The 25400-nt window shown below is 42.1% G+C and overlaps 1 protein-coding gene across 1 annotated transcript in view; it reads left to right on the top strand.

The window, feature by feature from the left end:
• The window catches only part of fgfrl1a (fibroblast growth factor receptor like 1a), a 37626-nt gene extending 13051 nt beyond the window's left edge, over window positions 1-24575 (top strand). The window contains exons 3-7 of the mRNA XM_081699547.1: window positions 5089-5361; window positions 19531-19602; window positions 20873-21157; window positions 21898-22251; window positions 22408-24575. Coding sequence (XP_081555673.1) covers window positions 5089-5361; window positions 19531-19602; window positions 20873-21157; window positions 21898-22251; window positions 22408-22808 — 1385 coding nt within the window. The 3' untranslated portion in view covers window positions 22809-24575. The remainder of the gene's footprint in view (window positions 1-5088; window positions 5362-19530; window positions 19603-20872; window positions 21158-21897; window positions 22252-22407) is intronic.
• Window positions 24576-25400: the final 825 nt, after the last annotated feature.

The following is a 25400-nucleotide window of genomic DNA, read 5'->3' as shown; positions in this document are numbered from 1 at the left end:
ATTTGGGCAATTTTTTAAGAAATCACTCCATGTATTTGTGTATAGAATAGGATACAGAGGTAGAGATGTAATGCAATTTCTTGAAACTCCAGTAGCATCAAAATAGCAGTACCATCAATACCATTGCCCACAATCACCCTAATAGAAACAACATTTTTGCAAATAAAACAATAGAATTGTTTTAGAAGAATGAGCCGAAGTGTAGGTTGGTGTTGCCTTCCCATTCCCTGCAAGTGCCTCTCCAACCCCTGCCGGGTGTGGGGAGAAATGACAGGAACTTTCAAAAACTTGTGGAATCTGCTGACTGGTCGGCGTGGCAACACGATCCACTCAACACCCAACACCCTGCTGGCTTCTGGTCCTGGGATTCCCAGAAGACTGAGCCTTCGTGGAGGACATGGCAGGAGCAGGGGCAGAGGGAGTCGCAAGCCAAAACCTCACTTTTCCCACCACTCAACTGCCCTTCATTACATAAACCGCCCTCTCAGTCACTGCCAACCTCCGGGCTCCAGCTCAGTAGAATGCTTACGGTTATCGCTTAGTTGAGCACCCTTTGAAAGTGTATTGGCTGCCATTATGCTTAGTATGTTGTTACTTTTGATCAATCTTTTAAAATATAAAATACATGCAGCAACATGAAAGGTCTATCAATCCATTTGCTTTAGATATATTGTACTGCTGTATAATTACTTTTAGTCTTTCCTTTTTTGTAAGAACATTTTTGGAGAATGTTTTTCTTCTCATCTGACTTTTTTTCATTGTTTTGCATGCTTTTTAAGAAACATTGTAAATACTGCAATTTCTATGCATTTAACAGTGAGCAAAAAAAAAAAAGCATTTAACTTACAAAAATGCAGAAACCTTTGGAAGCTCCTTCTTTGAAGACGAGCTGCCCATTAACACAATGGGTGGAGCATGTGCCTGGATAACAGTATCTAATGTAAACATGGCCAGCCCCTAGCCGCGGGGTAGTGTTAACTGTCATGCTTTAGCAATTGGTAGCAATTGACCTATTGACAGCAGGGGAAATGAGTGCTCTTTACCTGTCTGGATGAATGGAGTGTGGTCTGTGTAAATGGAATGTATTCATCACTTTGACCTGTCACCCCAGGCAATGACAGAATCACAGGCAACACAGGAGAGTGTGAGCAAGAACAAGCAGCTACATTTTGCTTTGATAGGGCTAGAGTCAGAGCATGCACAGTCCATGACTTGCCATTAGCCAGCATATTACGACAGTCTGATACTGACCAGAAATGCAACTCATAGAATTAATTTTGGCATAAGCAGTTCTTAATACATTTTGCAAATGAGCTGAGAATAGCACATATAAATGGCCACCATTCTTCGTTGTAGCTAGTCTTTCTTTCTTTTTCTTTCCTCTCAAGACATCTCAAGACATGGCTCATTTTCATGTTTCAGATGTCCTGTAGGAGTTTATTTTCATACTTTCAGAGATATCTTAATTTCTCAGTAAACAATAACTGGTACCTTTCATTGTATTGACCAGTTTTGTTTGTCAATGGAATGTATTTGTCTGAAATGGAGTCCTTCAGGTTACATTAAATGCATGTTACTTGCTCTAAATCTTTGGCAGCTTTGACCCCATCCAGCAGTGTCTGTATAAAAGACTCCATTCCCGAGACGGAAGACTAAACGCTCTATGTTCACCACGACAGTTTGTTTGGAATTCACCGTGTAGCTGTTGGCTTAGAGGACTTCATGGTGGCAACATGAGCCATCCCACAAACTTTTCATTCCAGCACTTCCCCAAGTAGACCCCATGCTCAGTCTTGCATACATTTTTAGGAGACCTTTTATTCTTGTCAGACTCGTTTTGGCTCCCCTCCACCTTTTGGCCCACTTCAGTAAACAATGTGGAGTATCTGGAGCTTGTAGAGTCGGGCTTTTAGGTGGTAGTTAGTCACTCAAACCTACCAGCATCTGAAGTGTGCATGCACTGAAGTGCTGTGGAAATCCTCTGGATGCTTTGATTGATAGGAGTCAAAGAGGCAGTCATAACGGGAAATGTCAGCATGATTTGTCCCCACTGACGTACCCACTTCAGTTTAGGTTTCTGTGATGCTATAGACATAAGCGAGTTTGTGTAATTCCAGCCCCATTCTGTCAGACCCAGAAATAGCTGGGATTCAAGGCCTATTCAGCTGATCGGAAACCATATTATTAATCATAACTGGAATTTGTTTACACTCCTTGTTTACTTTTTTTGCCCAACTACATACCATCACTCAAAATGGTACTAATCCAGCCTAATTACTTCTACTTTAACATGATACTTCAAGCATGTAATGCCATTCAGACACAGTGTCATATTTTGGTATGTTAATGTCAGACAGAGTTTAGTAGTTGTGGATTCACACATTAATCCCATTCAGCAATAAAGTGACTTAACTTTGACCTCAACTGAAACAATATGAAGAGCATTGAAAAATAATAATTGAATAATGTTGTTTTACTTTAATTTTTCAATTTTTCTCAGTGGATTGACCAAATACCAAGCCAAATAGCACAAGCTTCCTAGAATGGACAACTGTGAGACTAAGGAAGTTGAGGCAGGGTGAAGGTTATCCTCCTTCGTCACTGGTCGCTTCCTGAAAGTGAAAAAACCTGGCACTTTGTCAGCTTTGGTGCAGCTTAAAGAAAGCATAATCAAAGCCATTCATGCACCCCATTGTGTCTCCCATGTTGCCCGTGTTTTGCCAACAAAAATATTTTGCGTCCGACTTCTTTAAGACCAAAGTGCTGTATCTCACAGGCTCAAGGCTACATACTGGCTTTTAGGGGAGAACTCTCAACACAGCAGATAGTGCTCTTAAGAGCCAGGAACAAGCTTACTGGCAGGGAGCGTCTGCTTTGGTCCTTGGTCAAGAGTCTTCACTGGAATGCTACTTGTGTTGGCCTTGTGCTGAATCCTGGCCCCTTTTTTTTCTGTCATTAGTGGACATTCCAGGCCTGCATGTTTGGCTACCTTAAGCCAGCAGGCCATAAAAGGCGAAGGGAGATAGAGAAGGCTGCAGTTTTCAGAGTGATCCACAGCACGGCGACAGGATGAAAAGAAAAGGGCAGCCTACTTACGGTATTTTACGGTGGGTCGACTGCATCAGAGGGGAGTGTGTTTAGGTTAAATGAACAAAACAGACCGCTGTTAAGAGTAAGCCCTGCAGTTCACCCCTCGCTGTTCAGCCTTAATTCCTTCTCCACACGTGTACTTGCACACAAGCACACATTTGGAAAGGCACATGGTTTTTGATTGGTTCTGATATTTAAATTTTATTTGTTTATTTCTCCCAATACACTCATTGATTTACTTGGTTTATTCTGGCACAGTAAAATGTTGATCCTTCTTGCATCTTGTACTCAAGTCATTTCTCTTTCACTTTGTTTGGGGGGGGGGTGTCTTTCTTTCTTTCTTTTTTTTTTTTTAGCCCACAATTCACAGCCCTAGAAAGTTGTACGCTGGCTCGCTCATTAATTCCCATGACAGACAGGGAAGAATAGAGCCAAGTGTAGCTTGTGAAAATGTGGGGCCTTTGTTTGTGCCTGCACACCTCTGATCTATGAAAAGCGCCGTTCTGTCAGCCCCTGGGCCTCGCTGGGGAGGAGAAGCCTTGGGCCTGACCCACAAACCTCTCCCAAACAGAAGGCCGGGAGCAGGACGCTCGTAAATCTGTCCAGGGAGTGGGTGTATGGCTTTCCAGAGAGAATGAGATTTCAATCTGTGAGAATGGTTCACCGGGAAGGTTTTACTTGAGGTTTGTGTCTGATGAGAAAGCCATTTGCAGAGAGAGAAGGAGGAGGAGAATGAAGGGCTATGGCAAATGCCTGCCTGTGACTAATGTCTTTTTCACACTCTGAGACCCCATCTGTCAAAATGTCAGTTACCCGCTTCCTCCTGTAAGAAACGGTAGTGTGATGTGGTCAACTAGGCATAATACCTGGCGCAGAAAGTAGATTCTCTTAAAGCTGGTATCCGTAAATTGTTGTACTGTCATGTTTGAAATATGTTGAAACTTAAGAGCATGTGTGCCTTTTTGCCGCTTTGGATTTGTGTGATGGTTTTCAGGTCAGAATATATAGATAACAATCATTAATTAGTATAGTTCTGCTTTGGTCTAAGTGATCAAATTTGCATTACCTACACATTCAGGGCTTAACAGTATTTTTATTTCCATTGTATTTATTTCATCTATGCTTTTCATTTATCTAAGTTCTTTATTCATTTTGGAAATGGTTAAATGTTGGCTAGAAGCCTAATAAAAAAGATCAAACACTCCATCTGGCCCAGTAATCCCAGCATTGTCTTCAGATATGCACTAAAGGTACTTTAAAAGATCTTCCAAATAATGCCCCGCATGCAAATCACTGCTTCTGTAAATCAGTTCTGCTTTTTCAAAGCCTTTCCATCACTGGTAAATATATCTGGTATCAGTCTTGCACAAACAATCATAAAGAGTGACTCAATTGGGAGCAATGAGTGCGGACGGTATTTACACCTTTTGACCTGCAGGATCTCAGTAGAGCCACCAGCCAAGCAGCGCACAAACAGTGCTACCCAGTCAATTCTCAGAAGCACAGCGAGCCAGGGAGACATGGCTTCCTGACAAGGGACTGTGGTTACGATTTCCCTGCAGACATAAACAGTGACACTGTCAATTTCCTGCCTCCAAGTCTCTTAAAAAGAAGCAAATGAGGGAGACTGTGCGTGGGCTGGGGGAAGCCTCTCTCTGCTAAGTGGGACCAGTGCCACCTAATGCTAAAGCATAGCCTAGCTGCTAGGGTTTGGTATATGAATATGGCTAGATTTCATGGTTACAGAGATGAAGCAAACAAGGATTTGGAAACCACAGATCAGATTTTCATGTTCAACTACATCGCTGGCATTCTTATATTGTCAACATCTGTCAATAAGAAAATAAAAGCTAAATATTTCATACAAGTTGCTATTTCCTTATCTGAGGCCATGTATCAGAAACAACCAGTATGGTGTCTTGTTAAGCACAGCAGTTGCTAAGTAGATCTCAAACAGGGTTACACTCACGTTGCAATAACTGGTTCATTTGTCCGCAGGTCCCCCACGTGTTTCAGAGAAAGTTGTCCACCGGCAGACGGTGAGGATCGGACGGACCATGAAGCTACAGTGTCCGGTGGAAGGTGACCCACCACCACTCATTATGTGGACCAAGGATGGGCGCAATATCCACAGCGGCTGGATGCGCTTCAAGGTCCAACAGCATGCACTGCGCATCAAGGAGGTGGAGGCCGGTGATGCCGGTACCTTCATCTGCAAAGCCACAAACGGCTTTGGCAGCGTCAATGTCAACTACACCCTCATTGTAATCGGTGAGTCTTCTCTTAGTATACAGTTCTCAGATAATGCATGACAAGTCTCTACAAAGATGTAAAAGAGTCAGCATGTTCCCCTTTTTTTGCCTTTGTAGAGAATGGTTATGCATTTATGCATTGAATCATTGTTGCAAGTGATTTAAGGTTCTGATATTTACTCTTGTTTACAGTAGATTTTGTCAAATAACATGCTACATTTTAGCCATTTCACTTATTAGTAATTTATTATGCTCTGATGTTATATTAGAGAGCAAGAATAGCTCTCTTCTGGTTTTTGACTATTATGTCTGAGGGCATGTTTAAACATTAGTCTCCCTTTTATGGGTAAAAATTAAACATCCTTCTTCAACAGTCTTGTAGGCCTCTAGTTTCCTATCACCGAGCACTGTCAAGCAGAACGGCCTGAATCCTGTAAATTGGCACAACCATTATTAAAATGCCTCATCCACTTCTCTTCAGTAATTGCGGCCAGCCTGATGGCCTTGCTCAAGTGTAACATCCAGTGGTTGTGCTTTGGGAATCCACTCTCTACTGGGGGTAAAGGCAGTCTCGTATGAGCATGCTGGCCAGCTGCCCAATTAAAAAGGTCCTAATTTGGCCAGGTTCCTCACAGAGAGTTGTCAGCTCATGCTGGGGAAGGACTGCTGGATGGGTCTTGTGATCCCATGAGCCCTCCTGTCAGAAGGCTGAAGGACATGAACCTTGATCCCCGATTAGACAACTTTGAAGCCTGCCATTTTATTCAAAGCACCAGCTTTAACCAGTTATTGTAGTATCCTAAGCCATTTTTAGCTTTCTTGTACCACTGGATAAATGAATACAAAGGAATACAGTCAATACAGAGAAGTGTTGTAATAACTTTGAGGTGCATAAAGATATATATTGGCTGAATAACCTCTAATCTGAAAGCTAAAAATAAAAATGGGCAGGATAAATTGGGATAAAAAAGGAAGAAAATATCAAGAGATCCTCTCAGGGCCTCTTTCAGGGTTAGTTTTACATTAGCCAATGTGAGTTAATTATTCTTTTATTTTCTTGTCAAATGATCCCTATGTAAAGCAAGACAAAGGGCCTGGGTTAATGCAACTGGGCACATCCTCACTGCTGAATAGACTGTTTACAGTAGATCATTAGTACTCCTGGCCCCTGCATTTGCATCTCTCTGTGCAGAGCAAAGTACCAGTTGTTTTAAAGTATACTCTGTAGAAATATATGCTGTGTACCCTTGACAGTAAAGCTTGTTCAATTGGGGTTTTTTTCTTCCTCATAGCGTTCTACATTATGTCCATTCTACTGGCCCTAAAAACACTTCTTTTATATCTGTCAGAACCAGCATTTTTAGTCAGTGAGACAATTTGAATACAATGTTGCATTTTTATAGATTCCAGTGACCATTAATGTGCAAATCCTATTATTTTTCTAAAACATAAAACTCAGAGTCCATAGCAGCTTGCCGGGGTCAAGGATTTTAATTGACCCCTAGAATGCCCTTAACAGTTCTGTGTTTTTGGTTTTTGTTTTTTTTGGGGGTGGGGGGTGGGGGGGCAGCTGCCATGATGACCTCAGGCAAACAGCTGCACCCAATGGGCCAAGGCAACCAAGTTGTGCCAGGCCAGCTTTGATGCGTTGCGATGGTCTCTGCCATGCTGGTTAGTCAGGGCCCTTGAATTCCATTTTATTCCCTAATCTCTTTGCTGGCTCATGTAACTCAAGTCTTTCCAGCTGAGCCATAGTGGAAAGTGTGGGCTGTTGTAATTGCATGCTTCAGAAAGGTTATTGTTATGTATGTGTAAAACTAATCATTACATCTTAATATTGCTGCAATAATAGGATACCAAAGGTTTTCCATTTAGGAAATGGGTCTATAAAAAGTTGAATATCTTAAAGGTCGTGCACAATTATTTAACCAAGTAGAAGGTTTATACTTTGTGGCTTATTCTCCCCCTGTCGATGGTACAATTATATTAATATTTTTATAGTGTGACACATCCACCATAGCTTCAGTGAAGGCCGTGCATATGGTTCCAAAGCAATCAAAAGCAAAGTGCTACCATGTTTTCTACCATTGAACAACTTTTGAGTGATGTATTCTGAACGTGGCAATTGAAATTGATCTTCCCAGGATGTGTGTGGTTTCAGTAAGTAATCTAGACCCCACCTGAATCTTTTGTTGTTCAATATTTGTAGGTTCCCACTCACTGAAGAACATTGACACCTTTTTCTTATTACGATTCCCCTGTGCCTCTGCCAACCCCTTCCTTCCAAACCACATTTCATTAGGATAAATATTTTCACAGTTTTGCTTTTCAGTGTTATTATATTTGGTCACACATTTGGTCCTCTGTTTGCGTCTGTGAAACCAGGCCCAGCGTTTGTGACAGCACACAGAACAGGAGGAAAATTGCAGGAATCCAGCATTATCTCCACCATCACAGCATAGTTCAATTTGTTATTATTGAGGTAGTCAGTTCACTTTACCATTTAACCTCTTCATTGCCCCTTCCAAAACCACCAGTGGAAGAATGATCACTTGCAATGCAACTTCCAGAACCGCAAAGTCAAGTGTTGCCACTAGCTCCAAATATTTTGGACTCCAATTCGTCACAGTTAGCCCATTATAGTGCTGAATCCAGGTTACTAAACATTGGCAGACCTCTAATCTTATCCTAATCTAGGTATAATCCCCATCTTCCAAACATTTTAAGGTCCACTCATCAATTAGATTAACTTCAGTACATCCCTCCATCCAAAAAAGAAATCATCTTGGGGCTTTTTGAATAGGGGAACTGCCTGTGTAGGCCTTCCTGTGTTTTGTGGCTTCATGATCAGATGCCCCAAGGAGGTCTGAGGGTCTGTGTTGATAGGACTCATTAGTAGCCTTGCCCTTCCACAAACCAGATGGGAAAGACATTAGCATCCATCCATCAGTGACTGCCCTGGTTCTGGGAAGCACTCGTTCCCTTCATAGGTCCTAACTATGTTCTCCTTTCCATCTTTCAGGCTTACTCTGTTTCTTTTTCCTCCCTCATTCAGTGATATCTCCAAGTTCAATGAAAGATTTATTTTTCTGTGCACCAGCAAATATTCTTATTTGTTTACTGATGCCTGTATCCAGCATTTGTATGTTCTTTATGGTCTAGTTGTTTGGGTTAACTTCCGAACAGGGGTAAGGTTCGTGTTATTACACCAGATGAGGAAACTGTGCGTCACTGGCGAAACTAATGAAAGGAAAGGTAGCCTTGAGAGGGGCCAGCGGAAGCAGTGGGTCATTATATGATGCAGGTTGAGGTTTGGGGGGTGGCAGAAAGGAGGTTCTATTCCATGGCGTAGTTGTGTTTTAGGTTGTGCCACCATAAAATTGACTACAGAAAGAAATGAAAAAAAAACACAAATCACAAACAAGATAAGATTGTTAGCTTGTGAAAGTAGTGCAGACGTGACTCGAAGTGATTACAAAATTGAGATGTGTAAGAAGCTACAAGAAGTGCCTGGTGATTTATAGTGATTTGCGGGGCTTGCACAGGCCTTAGAAGCTGCTGTTCAGCCAACATCTGGTAGTGATCTTGAACCAGGAAAACTGGAGTTTGAGATATCTAGTGATCTGTATGCAGGGTTTCCCTTCGGATTTTGAGAGGCCCCTAGGTGGTCAGACTGGTAGTATGCATTTGTCAGTCTCCAAGTTCTATGGACCTTAGCAAAGAAAGTTTGGAGAATTTTGCCATCATGGCTGTAAATCTGTATGTATATGTGTTTGTGTGTTTGTGTGTTTGTGTGTTTGTGTGTTTGTGTGTGTGTGTGTGTGTGTGTGTGTGTGTGTGTGTGCGCACGCGCATTTTGTCCATTGGCTTTCCTATGCTTGGTTGGTATTTGTGTATGTTTAGGTTGAATAGGGTTCCCATCTTTTCACAGGATTCTTTTTAGGCCAGACAGCATGATAAGAGAATGAGATGGTTGGATGCTCTGAATACTGATCTTGTCAGACCTGTGGCCAAGGGCTTTATCAGTAGCCCCCTGCTTAGTGGATATCATAATCTGCTTTTCTGGTTTTCGTGTGTGCTAAATGATGAACAGAACATTCCTATAGTGATTTCTGGAGCCACGCATGTAACTGAGCTTAATGTGATTAACAACACTTTTTTTTCTGTCAGAGACCCATTTTTAGTTTAAATGACATGTAATTCAAATGTGTAGATATTTACTCCAGATCATCTAAAATGAAACTCATATGGATTGTTAAGATTAGACATGAGGACATTTCAAAACTGATATTTCGAAGATACGTCTGTTAGACTGCTAGAAGACAAAATTTGTTATAAACAAAGTCTTTAGAAGAACATATGTGGAAATATACAGTTTTAAAGTTCTCTGCTCTTCCGTGACTTTTCCAAAAGGCTCATGCATGCAGAAGGGAGTGTGTTTCACAGCATGCATTGCTGGAATCAGTCAAGAGGAGGACTTAAAAGAAAGTGGTCCTTCCGCACTGCTGAGTAGATGAATGTGATGAGAATGAAAATGTCTGCCTGCACTCTCCCTAATCTCTTCTCTCTACGCACTCTGACACAAGTGTCAGATTCCACAGCTGTCTTGGTGCAAAACCTAAGAAAACAGATCGCATAGCAGTGCGATTGCACGACCTTTGTGAGCTCCCGCTGAAATTTTCTATTAGATATTAAATGAAATTAAAAGCTTGACAAGAACCAGGGTTTCTGAAGTTTAATTGAGAAATCTGCAGTCCCCAAGGCAATCCCTAAAGCCAGTTCATGGATGTAGAACAGCAGGACCGATCAGATCAGAGGGATTAGATTCATGGAACACTGCAATGAGATTTTAGACTTGAGTCAAGCACAGCGTGTCTTAATTGCTGAGACATTTTACTGATTTTTGTTTATCCACTGCCATTTCTTAAACATTATACTTTTTCCAGCAGTGAAAAATAAAGAGCTAATTTTATTTGTAAAGAAAAAGCTAGCACTGTTGGTTTAAATGTTGAATACCTATACAAGAGGCTGATAGCAAGGGAATTGGGAAGAACAGAGGAAATGGGCGTAAAGACGAATGCAGAGGCCCCCTCCCGCCTCCCTTTCATGTGCTAACCAGCCTATTGTGGCAGCCTTCTCGCTAGATTTGTCTCCACTTGTACTTCGCTTGTCTTCAATGGTCATGCGTCCGCTGGCCTGCCAGGCACCACAGCATGTCCGAGCCTGAGTGACATGCTTGGTGAAGCAGGGCCAAGATGGATCAGGCCCTCCAAAAAGAAAGCAGAAGAGGCCTTTTATTTCTTTGCTGTTTTTGTACCAACTCTGTTTCCTTTAAGATGGAAAAGAAAGGAACATAAGGATGCTTTGGGCTCTGCTACAGAGGCCAGCTTGACTCGAGCAAGGAAGAAATGGAGAGAAATAGTAGCTTATGAAAACAGAAAAGAAGGACCAATCTGACTGACCTTCAAATTTTTGAGTGCATGGATTTACGATTAAGGTGGCTATTGAGTTACGAGTTGGGGTTTTTACAATGTAATGCTGAATCTATTTTTCTTTAATAATGCCTCACCACGCAGGCTTCATCATAAATAAACTTATATAACCTAAGAAAATCTCCAAAATAAACTACACACAAACTTCACGGGAAGGGATGAAGACTTGTTTGCAATTAAGAGTACATCATCCAAACACTGGTGTATTCTGATCCTTGTATTCATCACTGCTGAATGAACATTCCATTTCTCATGTATAAATCAGAATAAACTTGGATATCAACCATACTCTCTTTCATCAAAACACCCCCACCACAAGTCAAACAGTTCCTCTCACTTGCATTGTTAGTGGCCAGCTCCTCCGGAAACAAGGCTGAGGAAATGAAGATGCCATTTTAAACACACAATAATGTAAACATGGCGCTCATCCCTCTACAGGTGGGGGCAAGCTTGGGTTTCAAAGGAGCTGGCAGGAGGACCCACTCCAGATCCGGAAAAGGGGGAAACCACAAACAAAGCGGTGAAGCAGCCATGCCCGAGTGAAGGCGCAAGGCCTGGGATTACATTTCACGCCTGCCTGTTTATGAAGGGGACAGAAGAGAGGGGAGCAGTCACAGGGCCTCCACAGAACCCATATCACAGTTCTGCATCATTTCCTAGTTTGTAGAAGACAGCGGCTAGGAAGGGAAGAGAAAGGAGATGCATTCCAATCTGCTGGGTGGAGAATTTGCGAAATGCGCCTTGGCTAGGAGTGTCAGATATGATTCATTTAGAGGAAGGCAAACAGAGGTGAAGGAGATGGTGCTGAAAAGAGTATGTATGGGATTGACTACAGATTAATTGTAAAGATGCAAAGAACTATGATGTGCAAACTGCATGGCTTGTTAAGCCTATATATTTTATCTATCATTGTATGTTTTGTGCAATAGGCAAATATTATTTTGGAGAAACATGGAAAATCTTCTCCTCTGATTGAAAGGCTTATTAATGAAGTCATGCTTAAATATCTCCTAACAATGAACTGACTGGCCCTGCAAGGCATGATCAAGAAAAAAGGCCACTACTTCATCTGCACAGAAACCTCCTTCATCAGTAGGTTCTGTGAATGGGTTCAGGTCTCTCAGTTTTTATTTTTTGTTTTGTTTTATTTCTTGAAGGTCCCCCTCTGCAACGATCTCAGTTGCCAGGATCTGATAACAGTGCTTTTGATTAGCAGCATAGCTTGAGACAGGGACTGTTGCATGAAAATCCTCTAGTTTCTTCTCCTTTCTTATGTCCCAGATGCATGGTTGCAACAATCTTTGAGTTCCTTTCTCATGCACTGCATGGAAATGCAAAGAGACCACTTGAAGGTAAAGCTTCTTTGCATTCATTCGAGGCCTGAGCATTCTCACGGACCTCGGGCCTCTCTCCTGTTCAGACCCAGACACTTAAAAGCTACAGGACAAGAGAGGAGGGGACCTGCAAAGGAATGAGGATTTGCTGGGCTGAAAGCACAGAGGCATTTGTCCCTGATTAGTGGTCAAAGAAGGGAGAACATTTTTGCGCTGAAAAGAAAGCTTATAGCTCATTATGAGCTAGCCAGGATTAAGCTTGTTCCCCCATTGTTCCCTGAGGAGGTACTAGGGGTCTGCCACAGAGGGTGGTGCCTCTTTCCTTTTGAGCTCTGCATCTACGCACCTACCCTAAGTTTTTCACCCTTTTAAAGATGCATAATGGATTTTTTTTTTCCGGCTGCGGTGGGTGACCGGTGCAGTGGAGGAATCCTCTCTCATTAGAGAAGCTTTTTGTTAGGCCCCCTTGCCTCTTTTTGTCCAGAAGACCACTGATTATCAGGCCCTGACTACAGAGTGGTGCAACCTTTAAAGAAAGAGACGAGTGGAGTGTGGTCACAGAGAACAGACGCACCAATTAGTTGAGATGTGTTTGAGGAGAGGATGCAGCCTCATGGTGGAAAGGCCTTTGAAGTCTTGCAGTGCTTTGTCTCGCATTTTGGAGCATGCTACTTTTTGTTGGTAGCTGGTCTGTTGCCATGTTTTTTCCTATACAAAAATCTCAAATGGCTTTGATCATAAATTAGAATAAGGGAGGAACTGTTTGCATATGGTTACTTTATTCTAACAGTTACTGTAAAATACTAAAGCATTCTCTTTCACTGCCGGTCAAGCTTTACGTTCAAACAGTTACATGGATTATAAAGTACTGTGAAATGTGAATGATATCTTTCTTTAGAGTTCTATGCCTTAAACTTTGTAATGGCTGCCTCAAACTGCTAAATTAAATTAGTGCATTATAGAATATGTTTTATTCTCATTCTCATTGTAAATTTAAAAAAAGAAAAAAGATCTTTAGTACGATCTATAATATGCTGTTTTGTAGCTACTTATGAAAAGAAAGGCACTGTAAAAAACATGCAGGGGAACTTGATATTTAACATGCCTAATTTATAGCTAATTCTAAAACCTAATTTTAATGAATAGGTTAAGACTAAAATATATTTTAGTTTCTATTGTAGATTAACTAGCCTGAATGCATCTGGAAAACTGGAGAGCAACCATAATAGTGAATGTTTAATAAGTAAATGATAGCTTTTGCACACAGTGAAAATGAAGTCCACTGTGCGTTTGAATGTATTAGAGTAATCATCGCAATCAAGGGTTGGTAAAAAATAGTTTTCCACCTGATTTCTGATTGCAGTAAGTCCATAACTAAAAGGACGACATGGTTTATTTAAAGAATTCCTAAAGTGTGTTTTAACACAAAGAGGCTTATATGTTAAGGTTTACCACTGCAGTGGACCAGAGCCAATGGAGCTAAAGTTTCCTTTTTTTCCTTCAAGGTCCTCTTTGATGTGGTCTTAAAACCTCCCACTTTGTATTCTGTTCATTCTAAGTAAGTGTGACTTCTGAGGCACATACAGTACAAGGGAGCCAGCAGGGAGAGGGGGCACATGATTCAAGAGTGTGAGTAAGCCTGCGGACATGTGTTGTTGATTGTCAGGCAGAACGTGGGCTGTGTTGAATTGGCACCAGCTCCTTCTGTCATCCTCAAATGCAAATGGGGTGCCTCAGCAGAGCAGTGATGAAAAGATGTGCCATATAAAATATACTGAGCACTATCAGTCTTTGCTTATTCAGAGTAGTGTACTCGTGGTTAGTGTGAATTTCCAGGAGTTTTCATCAGTGTGCTGCGTGAAAAGATATTTGAAGTCCATTCTTAGTTGATGGAAGTTTTTGGAGTAGCTCAGTAGCTGATAAATGGTCCCCATGTGACACAGCATGAATCACAATATCGTGCTTTCCAAGATCTGCAATTGTGGCTTCCAGAAGTCTAAATGAGACACAATTAGGAAGTTTAGAAAACTTGGGAAACCTCTCTAAATTGTGATCATAACGTATTATAAAAGTAGATCAATTTGTCAAAGTATGTTACTTTAATTGACCATATACCATATGTATATGCCCTAGTTTTAGTCACCTGTTCCACATCTGTGCAACTTCAAGTTGATTGAAGCTGTTTTTGTTATTCCCTCCATTTAACCCCTGTTACATTAAGTGTTCTGATGTGTTTAGCTTTCGTCAGTACAGTAATAACTGATGTTTCATGCCTGGGTTAAGCTAAATGCACTGTTTCCTGTTTACCTAAATATAGTTTTGCCAGTGAGTTTTGCACCTTTTAAGGAGCCTTTTTATTTCTAAACAGATGCATGTTCAAAGTGCTGGGGTGGAGGTGTCTGTTTCAAAGGAAGTTCCTTGCGATCAATATGTGAGATATGTTAATTCAGTAAAGCTCCGTCCTGTCCTTGATGTTTGCTAGAGTTACATGGGGGCAGCTGGGACAAGAGGGTGAAGGTGGAGGGTGGGAGTGGTGCCCAAAAGCAAGCTGGCAGGGTCTAGCTCCAACCCCTTCCAGACATGCTGCATATGTCCCCTTGCCTCCTTCAGGCAAATGTGCTTGTGTCTTCACAGCTTGGTGTGAAGGCGGACCATTAAAACAGTTTTGTGGCCCTAACTTTGCTTGTCATACAGTCTTTGGGCTACCAGGTTATGCTTGTGGTTTCAAAATGAGGATTTGTTTTTAACATTCTTTAACAGGCTTGATTGCTTGATTATTTTTAGCATTACTGAAGTATATTTTAGCACATTAACAAAATTGGAGCCTTGGATTGGAGCTGTGATGCTATAAAACTATCTCGCTTAAATAATTTAGAACATAAGCAGAATACTTTTGTTCTCATTATTACAACTTCAGCATGGAAAGATTATGAACTCCTTTCAGTTAAATGTCAGTGGGGGCCCACCTTGCATGTACCAACTAAAACTCACAGACTTTGCAAAGTTTCAGGAAACATAGCTTTTGTTCAGGGGTCTATACATACCCATCTTTAGAAATTCCTCCACTTTCATATTTTGCTGCATATAAATGAAGTGTGAACATGATGTAAAGCAGGCGCCAAACACAGGCATTAGGAAAATGTGCTTTCCCACTGGGGTCTGTGAGAAGCGAACCAATTGGGGACTTTTACTGCAGATATGTACAGAACATGATACTTGACACTCTGAGTGTAACCCACTAAAATATATCAAAGCTGACATTTACTGCTCAATTTCCACATGTTCACCTACCATGCTGTTAAAAACTGTCCTTAAGCACACTGCGTAATGAATACAGCTGAAAAGAGGAGACTGTTTTAAAGCAGGGGAAAGAGAACTGGATGTCACAGTGCCAGAAAGAGTCACGTGGAAAAGGTTATGACATAACGCAACCCAGTGATGACTGCGAATAAAAGGAAGTCTTCATATGTTCCTCAACAGCGTTTGATCCAGCTGTGCCTTGCTTGAGCTCCTCTTCACTCTCACCTCCTCACGCAGCATTGCCCCCTAGTGCTAGCATGGTGTTGCTTTCTTAAGTGTTGCTGTGGGAACATCGGCATGTACTTGCCCATTGCTCTCAAGAGGCTTTTAAGGAGCACAGAATGCCTTGGAGAGGCCATCATCATCCTGTCTAAGGTTGTTTTTAGACAGGATGGCTGATCTGTCACATGTTTGTCATCTTCTACCCAATTCAGTCTGTAGATACGTTCTGTCTGCATGTGATGGTTTGCTGAAAGGACAGGTCAGCACACATGTGGTCAAGGTTGCAACTGAAATATCTGGGAACATTTTTGTTTTTTTCTTTTTCTTTTACCCTTCAGATAGTGCTTTAGTCAGGGGCAATATCCTTTGCATATACATTTCCCTGAAGAAATACACGTTTGGGAAATAGATACTGTAAACACTAATGTAATTGCTTATAAATATCAACATGCTAAATTGGGTGCAGACTGGGCAGGGGGGTATAAGTGTTCTCCATCAAAAGGTATACCACAGTGGACATGCCTTTAACATGCACAGAAGGGTTGCTGTGCTAAGAGCCAGCTGATGTCTAATGCACATGCCCCCCTGGCCCCACCACACATGTGCAGCAATGAGGTGGTGCAATGCAGGCTTCTCTTTATCTCCTCACACATGCTCATCACCAAGGGCACATGATCAAACACCGCTCATGCACAAACAGCGAGCAGTGGTGCACACCTGCAGAATAATATTTTTATTTATTATTACCTGTAATTAAAAATATTATTCCTTTAGATCTCTTTTTTTTCTGTATTGAATTTAGCTAGATTTCTACACTTAGTATAATGCAATTTTTCTGTCTTCAGTGACCTGTACATTTAAACACGAGACACATACAAAAATGCCTTTAGGAGACACAAATCTCGGCTTGGGTCTTGCTGTTATTCTTGATTTATAAAAGCCTGAGGCAGAAAACAGCACAGGCCAGATTCATCATTATCTCCCTCTGTGCCAGTAATCCTTAGAAGCGAGAAGGAAACACTTAATGCAGGGTCAGTCCTCAGCTTGATGGAGTAAGGCCCTACCAAAGCTCTCTTGTGCTCCTCTGGCAGAGTGTAGAACCATACAAGGGCCAGAGACAGACTGACAGGGATTGTGCCAAAGCAAGTTGGACTGTAGGTATTCAGCACTGCCTCAGAGTGGAAGACTATGGTAGGACTCACGGTGAGAGCCTCTATAGTTACTTGGTAAATTATGTCAATAGCCCTTTGTAACTTTCAGAAACTCCCTCAATGCCACATTATACATGTGTATCTCAATTTGTGAGTGGTTGTGGACTTTGTCATAAGTAACTAAAGTCACATTGAGGTGATGATCAGAAGGAAATTGATGTTTTTAGAATTACTTGTGGAGTTTGTGGTTCGTTTAGCGCTTCAAAAAGTCCACAGAGTGAAAAGCATATGGAATTTTTTTTTTTTTTTCCCGTGAAGGCTGCACCCTTCTTGCAGCTATTCCTACAGCAAATCAATCCCAGAGTTCCAGAGGAACACGTAATGTCCATGGTTGAACTGAATTATGGAAGGTGTTGTCACTCCAGAACTGCAGCACTGAGGTGCAGAACAAGGTTAATATTTGGACTAGTTGTGAAACATTATTGGGCTATCACTAGTGATGTCCCTCTAGCCACAAATGTATAAGCACCTCAAAGATACATTTGTGAATTTGAACATAAATACACTCGACAGGTAGTTAATCTGTCAACCTTTCAGTGTTATTCATTCCCAGGTATGACTGTAGTCAGTAATGTAGTAACGTCTCTGCTGTGATCATGGCTCATAAATTTTCACTGTTTGGAGCTGGCTGCTAATACGAGGCTGTGTAGCACCAGAATCAGTAATGGTTTCCATAAGCTGCATGCTGGAATTGAGTAAATCAAAGCCAATGACTAACGCTAGCCTTTTGAATCGCCTGTCCTCTTCAGGCCTCTTGCAAAATGTGGATGGCCTGCAAAACACTCAGTCTTGTTTTTTACTGCGGACATGACCAGAGACACATAAGATGATGACACTGTTAGCACAATAGGTTCCGAACACCCTATTATTCACTTCGACTAGAGGTGCTCTTCAGGCTCCTGAAAAGGTGCAAGCAGGGACATGGCCTCAGTGAAGTAATCATTTGGATCTTAAGCCAGTGCAGGAGGTCACAGGCTGAGCAAACGAGAGCCATAAATCTTTGACACTGAGGTTTTTTTTTGTTAGCCCTGACAGAGTCCACACAGCCAAATTGGACATACTCGAAAAGGGACATGGCTCATTGGCCTAAGCCAAAACCCACAGAGACTCCTGGAGCAATGAACCAGCCAAAGAGGAGAGCATCCACTCATCAGCCCACCACCCTGAGAGCCCCTAGACATTTAAAAAGTCTGACGGGTGCAAGCAGGGAAGAAATCTGGGGCTTAGCGCAGCGCTTGGGTTTCCCACAGAACAAGGCCCGTTTTCTGCAGCCATCTCCACAGCAGATGTGAAAGAAAACATGCACAGGGGTTATCCAAATAGTTCCGTCACACTGACCCCACTCGGAGCGGCAGGCCCGCCAGGCCAGGGGATGTGTGAAATGTAGCACACTGCAGTGTCGCTCCTGCATAATGAAAGGGAAACAGAAGTTTGTTTCGCTTAGAAACCTGACGACCCTTGCGTCTCAAAGCTCTGTTGACTTTTCATGAATCAAACTTGAGTTTTGCTCAGGCGGGTATGTCAGCATTTTATGAGCTTGCACGAGAGTATACATACATGTTGGTTCAACTTTAAAAATTGGCTCACGATCTAACCAAAGGGACCAAACTGCTGTTTTGGCCTTGACAAGCAGCTTTATGAAAAATACTAAACATACATGCAGTGAGCTTTAAGCAGGTCCTTGGGCCAAGGCCGGAATCAGTTATTAGTGGTCCAGTGAACATTCTGCATAATTGAGTATAACAACTGGAGTGAAAAAAGAAAGCAACTCGCTTGGATGACAACTCACGCTGGTGGGGATCGGTGAAGGGTATACAGGGATTTTGGAACGCAGTAATAAAGCCGTTAGTGCCGATGGACAAACCTTTCCTCCACCCAGCCTGGAGCCACTCTTGCAGGAGTGTTAAACTGAGCACACACTTAGATCAAACCAGCCTGCCGACAGGTTCAAAGAGCTGTCAGCCCAGAAAATGCCAGTCATGTGGGGAACGGATGAGCAGAGAAGAGGGGGGATGTAACCGGAGCAGAAGGGCCCTGAATTTCCACTCTCACCTTTCACTCTCCGCCCCTCTTGACTCACCTCTTGAAGTTTGAATTTAGGAACAGAACTCATTTAGGTGCAAACCTTTGAATTACACACAGCCACATTACAGTTTTGTCTTTTTCACTACATTTGTCTTGACAGTTGACTTATTCAGTTTTGGCAGGGGGTCACTGTGCCTTTTCAGGTAGCACACAACATTTCACTTGCATGGTGGTATTTGTAATCTAAGCGTTCTTGAGAAGTGTCAGTGTTTCTACAAATATTGCAGGTAAATTCTATAAATAAATAAATAGAGAGAGAGAGAGAGAGAGAGAGAGAGAGAGAGAGAAAGTCCTGAAAGCCTTCTGCTAATGTTACAGTCGAGGTTGCCACCCGGTGCAGAGTTCAATCAATCACAAGCTTACAATATGGGGTCAGTTATAACACTGCTCTTGTGTTTTCTGCGAGTTATCTCAAGCAAGGTTTATGCTAAAAGTCAAATTTGCATCAGCACTGAAGCAGTGGCATACATACTAAAATGACTGAAAATGCAAAGAACTGCTCTGATATGTTAGCTTCCATGACATTTTCTCTCTCTCTCCACAGGTGATTCGATCTCAGGAAGGAATGATGCTCAGGGAGAACGAGAGAACTCCCCCGAGCCATTAGGAAAACTGGGTAAGGTGCAAGAGTCCTGTAGAGCCCCCTTTTACCTGCCTCAGTCCTATTAGCCTTTAATTGCTTCCAGGACAGGAGGAATTATTTTCTGTATCTCTCAGAGTGTTTCATGAGTAGCTTTTCCCAACCATAGCCTGTTGTGACCAAGGCCTATGCATTACTTTTCAATGGTAAAAGAGAATGTGATTTACTACAAATGCAGGCATAAATACCTTTTTGTCCCTTTATAACCACAAGTGGCATTTTCTTCCCTGCAAATACCTAAAAGTGCATGTGCAATTAAAAAGGGCAGCTAAATTTTTAAAAAGGCCACTTACTGAGTAAGACATCTGTATACACTGAATTGATGCCTCTTTATTTTCCCATCAAACCTTGGTCTGAAAGCCTGATCTCCAGAGATTCAAACAGGCAGTGAAGCCTGTGGTTCTGTTCAGATGGTGTCTCTTCTGTCCCCCTTGTCCTACACTGAGCTGATATCACATGCTTCCCCAACTATAGACCTAGTGTTTGCTCTGGTAATTGCATTTGACAAGCCAAAGAGCAGGCTATTTAAGTGAGGAGAAAGGGGGGCCAGTATTCCCTCTGTCCTGGGATGTGACGAGGGTGCTACAGTGATAGCGGCCGTCGAGTTCCATGATGAGGGCCAGCTCCGCTTGTTTTTCAGGCGAGGCCCAGTCAAAGCTGAGGCCCCTCAGTTTGGCCGAAACCCTCAGCACACAGACACAGGATGGCAGGAGAGACAGACCGAGTTCACTATCATGTTTTCTTTCCTGACGTTTGTTCGGACTCCACTGTGAGGGCAAATAGAGGGGTGAGGAACAGTGGCACAGGGCTTTCAGATCCGCTGCTGTTTGCTTTGTCAAACTGCCCTCGCGTGGTGGCGTTTCACTCAGTACAATAAATGACTTCCAAAAGGGCTTTTGCATCAGCCCTTTTGTGGGTTATTTTCATTGTAACATTATCAGTGTTGTGGAAAACATACAGTGCCTATGGAAAGTCTCTAACCCTGGCCGACTTTTCACATTTTGTTACCTTAAGCTCTGCAAAATGTAGAAATTATAGGTGGTCTTTTTCAGATGTTTAGTTTGTGAGTACTTTAATTCATTCTTAAGGGCCGAGACCAGATTTTGTAACATAAGATCGCTTAACCAGCATAGTAGAGGCAATGCGCTATTACCAGCTTTTGTTTTTTCCCACCATGTTTTATATTTTATTTTTTAGAAAACACACACACATTAAAATTTGTCTTGTTCTGCTCCTTTCGGTACAGTGAGCCCCCGCTTCACCCAGCCAGCTAAGATGAGGAAGCGAATGATAGCCCGGCCCGTGGGCAGTTCGGTCAGGCTTAAGTGCACGGCCAGTGGTAACCCCAGGCCCAACATCATGTGGATGAAGGACAGCAGGCCCCTCACGCCGCAGGAGGTGGGCGAAGGCAGAAAGAAAAAGTGGACACTAAGTCTGAAGAACCTCATGCCCGAGCACAGCGGCAAGTACACCTGCCACGTGTCCAATCCAGCCGGGGAGATCAACGCCACCTACAATGTGGAAGTCATCCGTGAGTCATCTGCTTGTGTATATGTACCTGTCTAGGAATGTTTTGGAGCTCATGTGTGAGGGTAATGGATCTGGGCAAAGGGAGATGGGAGAAGGTGTCTGGTTAATGCGCAGTATCTGCTTCTCATTTGTTCATTTGGCTCTGGAACAAAGGCATTTTTAAAGAACTTGCTGGCTTTGAAAAATTGATTTGTTTGTTTTTAACATCATATAAATTGACTATATAAAAGTGAGACCAGAGTTAGGCTATGATATATTAGAGTTGAATTTTATTAGTTTCTTACTGGAGTTTTGAATAATGAAGTATGTGATGGATAATTGTTGGGATTTGGCTGTTTTTAGTGGTGAATTTGGTTTGCCACTTAATGGGTGTGCTAGTAAGGCTTAACCAATCGCTTCATCACTACTAAGTGGTTAGACTGGTTTACTGCGCAGAGTTAGTGTTGAGTGGCAAAATGAGTAGAGAGCTGGAAAAAAGGATTCTGTCTATCTCATTTGCCATCTGCTCTCGATTAAGTCCCAGCTGTGCCTGCTGACTTTACAAACACGAATCCACAACCCTGTATGCCAGGGAAAAGGAAAATGAACTCGATCTCACTTTGGTAAAATGTGGGTTTTCTGTCTTAATGGTGACTGATTACCTTTAGAAATACAGTTTAATAGGATTAAAAATGAATATGTCACTTTTTTTAAATTTAATACACATTAAAGTTTAGTTGGTAATTTTCCTGTTCTTTTCAGAGCGCACAAACTCTAAGCCCATTTTAACTGGCACCCATCCCGTAAACACCACAGTAGACTACGGCGGTACCACATCCTTCCAGTGCAAGGTGCGCAGTGATGTCAAGCCCGTCATACAGTGGCTCAAGCGAGTGGAGCCCGGTGATGAGAGCAAGTACAACTCCACCATTGAGGTGGGTGACCACCGATTCGTTGTGCTGCCAACCGGCGAGGTGTGGTCTCGGCCAGATGGCTCCTATCTCAACAAGCTTCTCATCACCCGGGCCAAAGAGGAGGATGCCGGCATGTACATCTGCCTGGGGGCCAACACCATGGGCTATAGTTTCCGCAGTGCCTTCCTCACTGTGCTGCCAGGTTAGTGTCAACTACTGCCCTATTGTCTTTGATATCATCTCATTTAGTGGCATAGCAAGTGTATACAGTAGCAATACACATACTAGCTATCTAGGCTTCAATAATTCCTCTGAATTTACAGTTGTTGTCATGTTGGGTTTTCTTCTGCCTGTTCAGACAACAAGCCCCACTTCTCCCCAATACCTACTGTGTCCTCCCCTGGGCTCCCCTGGCCCGTGATCATCGGCATCCCGGCCGGAGTGGTCTTTATCCTGGGCACCGTGCTCCTGTGGTTTTGCCAATCCAAGAAGCACTGCTCCTCAGGGGCCATGGTGTCCGCCCAGGCCCTGTCCAATGGGCACCGTCCTCCCCCGCGAGAGCGTGCCCTGCCGGGCGGAGACAAGGACTGCACGGGATCCATGTCCTACGAGGAGTACTTGACTCAGCAGCAGCAGCTGCTCCTGGCACATGGCGCGCCCAAGATCTACCCAAAGATCTTCACAGACATCCACACACATACCCACTCACACGTGGATGGGAAGGTCCACCAGCACCAGCATATTCACTACCAGTGTTAGCCTCGGTCCAGGCAGTGTGAGGCTCTCTCCGCTCCTGGTCTATGCTCAGCTCCATCCCTCCGCAGTCAAACTCCCCAGCTGGAGTTCCCCTTTGTAAGTTTGGACCTGCAGAACTTCAGCCAACTTTGATAAGTCCTTGGGTCAAACTGCATCACTGCTACATGTTTCTACAGCCAGTATCTGGAGAGTACAGACACGTACATTTGAGCAAAGTCATACACTTCCATCTTCCAGACTGGATATCAGAATAATGTTACCACGAAATAGATATGGAATGTGGAAAAGGAAAAAAGGACAATGCATGACCCTGAAGTAAAAGAGATGGTGTGTTTCAAACAAGCAAATCTGAACACAACAGAGAGAAAAACATTTTATGATTATATTACAAGCAACCCACAATGTGCACGGTAAACAGAAAAAAAGTGAATGTATGGTCTCTTTGCCTCACAACACATTGTGACCATTGAGATTTATCTTTACAGTTATGGCACCGCCACTTCTTTGTCATTTTAGCTATACTCATGGACTCAGTTTGTGGATGGGGCCAAATGGTTCAATTTCAACAGGCAGAACATTTCAGTGACACCAGTTTGTGTTACTACACACTATTCAGAATTACTTGCCTGTCTAGGTGCTTGCAGGTATAGAGGATTTTTCACTGAATCTTTATATGCCCAAAACATATTTTGTTGGACCCCCCCTTAAAGCTAGTTGATTGCATGAGGACCTATATGTATACATTATTTTTGCAAGAGTCTTTATATCTGGTTTAATATATGAACGGGACTTTTGTCTTTGGTACACAAATTTTCATAACAATAATTTTCTAATCTTTTTTTTAATTTTTTTATTTAAGTATATCTCTTTTCCACTTGATGGAAAGAAAGAAAACAGACTTGCCTGTTGTCTCAGACAGTAATGGTGGTAATTTTATGTACTGCAGATTTTGGTGAAGTTACTTATAAAAATTCCAGTAAGGAATGTATATCCGGTCTAATCAGAGGTACCACAGTCAGAATTTCCAGCTTTTGCTCAGGTGGCCCATCCTTCTATTTCTGTTCTAGGATGTACTTGTATTACCTTGACCACTATATGGAAACTGTGTGAAAAAAAATGCCTTTGACTGCTCAAATAATGGCAGCCCTTGAAGATTAAGAGAATGAAGTTGGAACTATGGCTTCAAAATTAGAGTGAAACCCAAAAACTTTCCACAATATGGAGTGTGAAAAAAAACTATCCCAGCCCAGTGTCTCTGTTTTTTCTGTGCTTACCCTAATTGTCACAGTAATGGGTGAGTGCTGAGCAGACTGCAGAGCTTAGAATCCATAGGAATGCACTTACCCCAGTATTTGTTCTGAGTAGTGAAATTTTTAGGATCATCGCCCATGTCATTTTAGGAAGTAACCCAAAATGGAAATCTTATCTGGCTTTAGCAGACCTGAAAGACAACATGTTGTAGTTAATTTATTTGCTAGCAATATTTTTGTTACCTTAAATTGGGCATTACATAAATGATTTGAACCAAAAACAAGTTCAGTTAATGTCTTTTTCTTTTATAGTTGCAATGTAAGCTATGTAGCATATATCAAGTGTAAAATATTTATATGTATTGTTTAAAAAGTACAAAGACTTTTTAGTAATTAGTTATCTTTGTATGGACAATCTTGTACAGACTGGCCTCTTTTTATGTTTAAAAATGTTATTTGTTGTCACATCAAACCATTTAAAGTCATTTTATCACCAATAAAATGATGATCACCAATAAAATGATGATAAATCTTTTTTGAATATCATTTGTCAATTATAAAAAGGTATAAGTAACATCCTATAGAATGTCAATATCCACTTTCCAGTATCCACTCTTCATTCTGATCTTTATAATGAAAATATGTCAAACGTATTTATTTTACAAAGAAGTAGTCACCATTTTGAGCTACATTTAATTTTAATTATATTAAATGCAGTGTTACAAAGACTACAACCTGAGTAAATGCAGCATGAGCTAACTGCATTTAGCAACTTTACTTTAACTTTTCTTTTTCTAACATGAACAACTGTCCGTATGCTGATGAGAGTGCGTCTTCATTGAGACTTACTGAAACGGAAATTCTATGAGTCTGTGAAGGCAACACCCGGGAATACCTGGTTGTTCCTTTCAAAGAATGAGCCCTCTGTTTGCGTTTCTCTTTTTCCTTTCAAACAGTCATAATGGTCCATTTTGCAACAAAGCCAGCATATGAAAGACTAAAAATAAAAACACCCCCTCTGCAATGCATACTAGCAGTTCCCCTTAAATGTTTACCGTGCTCATAGAAAAGGGAGGGATGCAAAAACAGATGAAGAGAAACAAAGAGAAGGCAAGGGTATGGGGGGATCTGCAAGATGGGACTGGTGCCAAGGCCTTTAAAGTCTGCCACAGAACCATGACAAAAGAAGTCTAATCTCGGTGTTGTCTTTCTGCCTTTCTTTACACATCCTGCCAAGCAGCCTGAGAGGAAAGGAATCTCTCCGCAGCCCTGCTGACATCACTCAAGCATGGGATGAAATAGGGTCATCAAAGACATCCGCAAGCAGGACATCTGTGCAAGTACA

Source organism: Electrophorus electricus, chromosome 16 (genome assembly GCF_041902795.1).
Source record: "Electrophorus electricus isolate QZ-2024a chromosome 16, ASM4190279v1, whole genome shotgun sequence".
In the NCBI taxonomy this organism is placed as follows: Eukaryota; Metazoa; Chordata; class Actinopteri; order Gymnotiformes; family Gymnotidae; genus Electrophorus; species Electrophorus electricus.
Note: the sequence above shows the minus strand (reverse complement) of the source record. Positions and strands in the feature narration are given on the sequence as shown.